The 2982-nt window shown below is 50.2% G+C and overlaps 1 protein-coding gene across 1 annotated transcript in view; it reads left to right on the top strand.

Annotated features, from left to right (window-relative positions):
• The window catches only part of LOC104622085 (cat eye syndrome critical region protein 2-like), a gene marked incomplete at its 5' end in the record, with an annotated part of 5376 nt that extends 3145 nt beyond the window's left edge, over nucleotides 1-2231 (top strand). The window contains 3 exons of the mRNA XM_010288746.1: nucleotides 1-547; nucleotides 1404-1509; nucleotides 1792-2231. The exon at nucleotides 1-547 is cut by the window's left edge and continues 345 nt beyond it. Of these exons, the coding sequence (XP_010287048.1) occupies nucleotides 1-547; nucleotides 1404-1509; nucleotides 1792-1797 (659 nt within the window). The remainder of the gene's footprint in view (nucleotides 548-1403; nucleotides 1510-1791) is intronic.
• Nucleotides 2232-2982: the final 751 nt, after the last annotated feature.

The following is a 2982-nucleotide window of genomic DNA, read 5'->3' as shown; positions in this document are numbered from 1 at the left end:
AGGGTTGCGAGGCACTGAGTGCCGCCCTGGCCTCTCCCAACCGCATGGACGTAGCGAGTGCCAAAGAGGTTTCTCCAAGCGACGGGCAGGATCTGGGGCCTGAAGACGAGAAGTCGGAGGAGTCCCAGGAAAGACCGGAGAGTCCCAAAGAGTTTCTTGATTTGGACAACCACAACGCGGCCACGAAGAGGCAAAGCTCGGTGGCAGCGGGGGAGTTCCTCTACGGAGCCCCCCCACCGCACCTGGGTTCAGGGATGGGATTCGGCCCATCTGCTTTCCCTCCCCATGGGATGATGCTACAGACTGGTTCTCCTTATGCATCCCGGCATCCTGCCAGTCATTTCCAGCCGAGGACGTATGGATCGCCCATGAATGCTCACCTGTCTCATCACGCAGCCTCCGGCCAGGCCAACGGCCTCTCTCAGGAGGGACACCTGTACCGCTGCCGGGAGGAGAACGTAGGTCACTTTCAGGCCTTGCTGATGGAGCAGAGAGGCAGTGGAGGTGGCATGGGGGGGCCACCCCAGGACTTGTATAGACCCTCGGGGTAAGATCGTGTTTTCTGCGAGAAGGCAAGGCGGGAGGGGGGCTGATGCCTAGGTGACATTAAGTGTTGGTTATTCTTGAAAGGACACGGGTTGAAGTCAGAGGAGATGGCAAGTGCTGTTGAGAGGCTAACAGATGGCTCTCAGACCCTTGGAGTAAAAGGTCTCTTAGACCTTTCTGTAAGCTGGCGAGAGTCTTGTTGCAGCTCCTTAAAAACAAGTAGCAATAGTCATCATGGAGACCTGTTAGCCTGTCCCATCCATCTTATCCCCACACCTGTGCTTTGTTTTATCTGACAGTGTTTTGTTAATGTGTCATCCAGGGTTGTGCATTTCTTAATCAAATGAGCTCTTACCATTTTCTTTGCAAGAATTTTATTGCATCTTTCTCATAGAGGGGCAGAGTAGTTAACTGAAATTATGAACTTGTTATGAACTCCTTTAATGTTGCCCCCTTTTTTCCCCTGCTCTTGCTTTGCCTTTCCTCTCCATCTCAGATTTCCCTCACAGAATATGACTTCTCACTGAGATTGTACATATCACATTTTATTCCCAAGTGGAAAATTCTGCTACTCCAAAAATTCCCTGTTCAGATTTTATAAATGTGCTTTAACTACTACTGTTTTGTCATAGTCCCAGCATGACAGTCCTTCTTCAAGTACTCATGGGGCTTGGCTTACAGCTAGGCCATTGGAGGGTGGCATGGATTAAAGGTTGTGTTTTGGGGGGAAGCCAGAAAGAAGAATTCACGAGACGCATGCTTGTATGTGAATGTTGTATGTATGCATTCAACAAAGTGGGTGGGATTTGCCCTTGATGTTCATGTGTTAAAACTCTCTCCATTCAACCTGGCTCCAGAATGCAAATGCATCAGGCTCAAGTTCCCTTCCCGAAGATGCCTACAGCAACCATGTCCCGGGAAGATTTGACGCCACAAAAACCATCAGCGTTGCCTCTGGATCAAGTAAGGGCTGCTAGAAAGAGCAGAGTTGGAATGCGAGTCTTTCTCTTCCCACCAGTTAAAGGAATGAAGTGTTGGATGAGAGTGGGAAGCACTGGAGGAAGCTGGGAAGTGAACTACTGCTCTGCAGAGGTGTTGGGGATGTCTCTGTGGTCTTAGCGGACTGCAAAACGTAACCTGGGTGGATAGATAGTGCTAGCTTTGAACTGGTGGCATGCAGTCCTGAGGTTGTTCCTTTCTAAAGCTGCCAGTTAAAACCTCTAACTCTTGTTCTTCCTCTTCCAGAGCTAGTCCGAGGAAGGAAGGACCTCACGAAGACAAAAGCCACACATGATTTGGACATGGGGGAGGAGGGGCAGGCCTTCCTCCCACCCTCCCCTCGCCCGAGCAGCATGTAGCTTCCTGGGTCCGTGGAACATGGTGCCGCGACAGCTTTTGTGTTGGAAACCTGGAGCGGTGCTGGGCCCCAGCCAGCCAAGCAGCTGGCTCGCCACTGCAGGGCAAGCATCGCAAACTGGTGGCTTTCCGTGACCGGAGACTGCGTCTCGTTCAGGGTTTGAGGGATTTTTTGGGTGGGGAGGGTGGGGGTGGGGATGGAAACTTTCATTGACTGCTAAACTCAGGTATATTTTTCAGGGTGGAAGAGGATGATGATGGAATTTTACTTGTAGTATTAACGTGTGTGTTTTGGAGCTGGATCCAGTTTACAGAATTTAACCTGTTGCCTTTTTAAATAAATTTCTGTTGTTGGTGAATGTATTGTACATAATGGGGGAGGGGGTGGGCCCAACTTGTAGTGGGCTTAGCACTGGAGGAATCCTTAACTGTTTACAATCATATCACACTGAAATATTTCAGGATAGGGTGAGGATTTGGGGGGAGTGGGGGGAAGTGAGGGAACATGTGATGGATGACTTGCTGTCCTCCTTCCTGTCCTCTGCAACCAAGACACTACCCGACAGTTGGTTGACTTAATAGCAGGAGTTGCTCAGGAGCATAACGTGTTCTCCTCTTTCTCTAGTCTTCTTCATCCTTCCCCCCTCACCCCCACCTCCATTCCTCTGGATCCAGGGCCCGAGTGCACTTCCAGCTCCTGTCATCATGGGGGAACAAGGAAACCAGGACCAGGCATTGAAACCAGGACAGGACATTCATGGCATTGTCCCTTCTGCTAGTATAGTACCCTTCTCCCTGCCTTTCTGATAGGAGAAATGTATACTCTAGAAAACAGAAAATGGCATAACTGGTCGTCTTAGACTTCTTTGAGTGAAACCGGTGCAGCTGGGGGTGCAGCAGCACCTATCCAGTAGAACAAATTTAGTGCAAGTCCATACTGTCCTGCTGCCAGAGGAGAGGAGCTAAGTCCCCACACTTCTTTCACTGACCCTTGGCTATATTTGCTTCTTAGCAGCAGCAAAGCAGAAAGTACCCCAGGGTTCCTGACCACTCTTGGTTGCCTGTGGAGAAGGACCATGA

The sequence above is a fragment of the Phaethon lepturus genome, unplaced genomic scaffold, assembly GCF_000687285.1.
Source record: "Phaethon lepturus isolate BGI_N335 unplaced genomic scaffold, ASM68728v1 scaffold31986, whole genome shotgun sequence".
NCBI classification, from domain to species: Eukaryota; Metazoa; Chordata; class Aves; order Phaethontiformes; family Phaethontidae; genus Phaethon; species Phaethon lepturus.
Note: the sequence above shows the minus strand (reverse complement) of the source record. Positions and strands in the feature narration are given on the sequence as shown.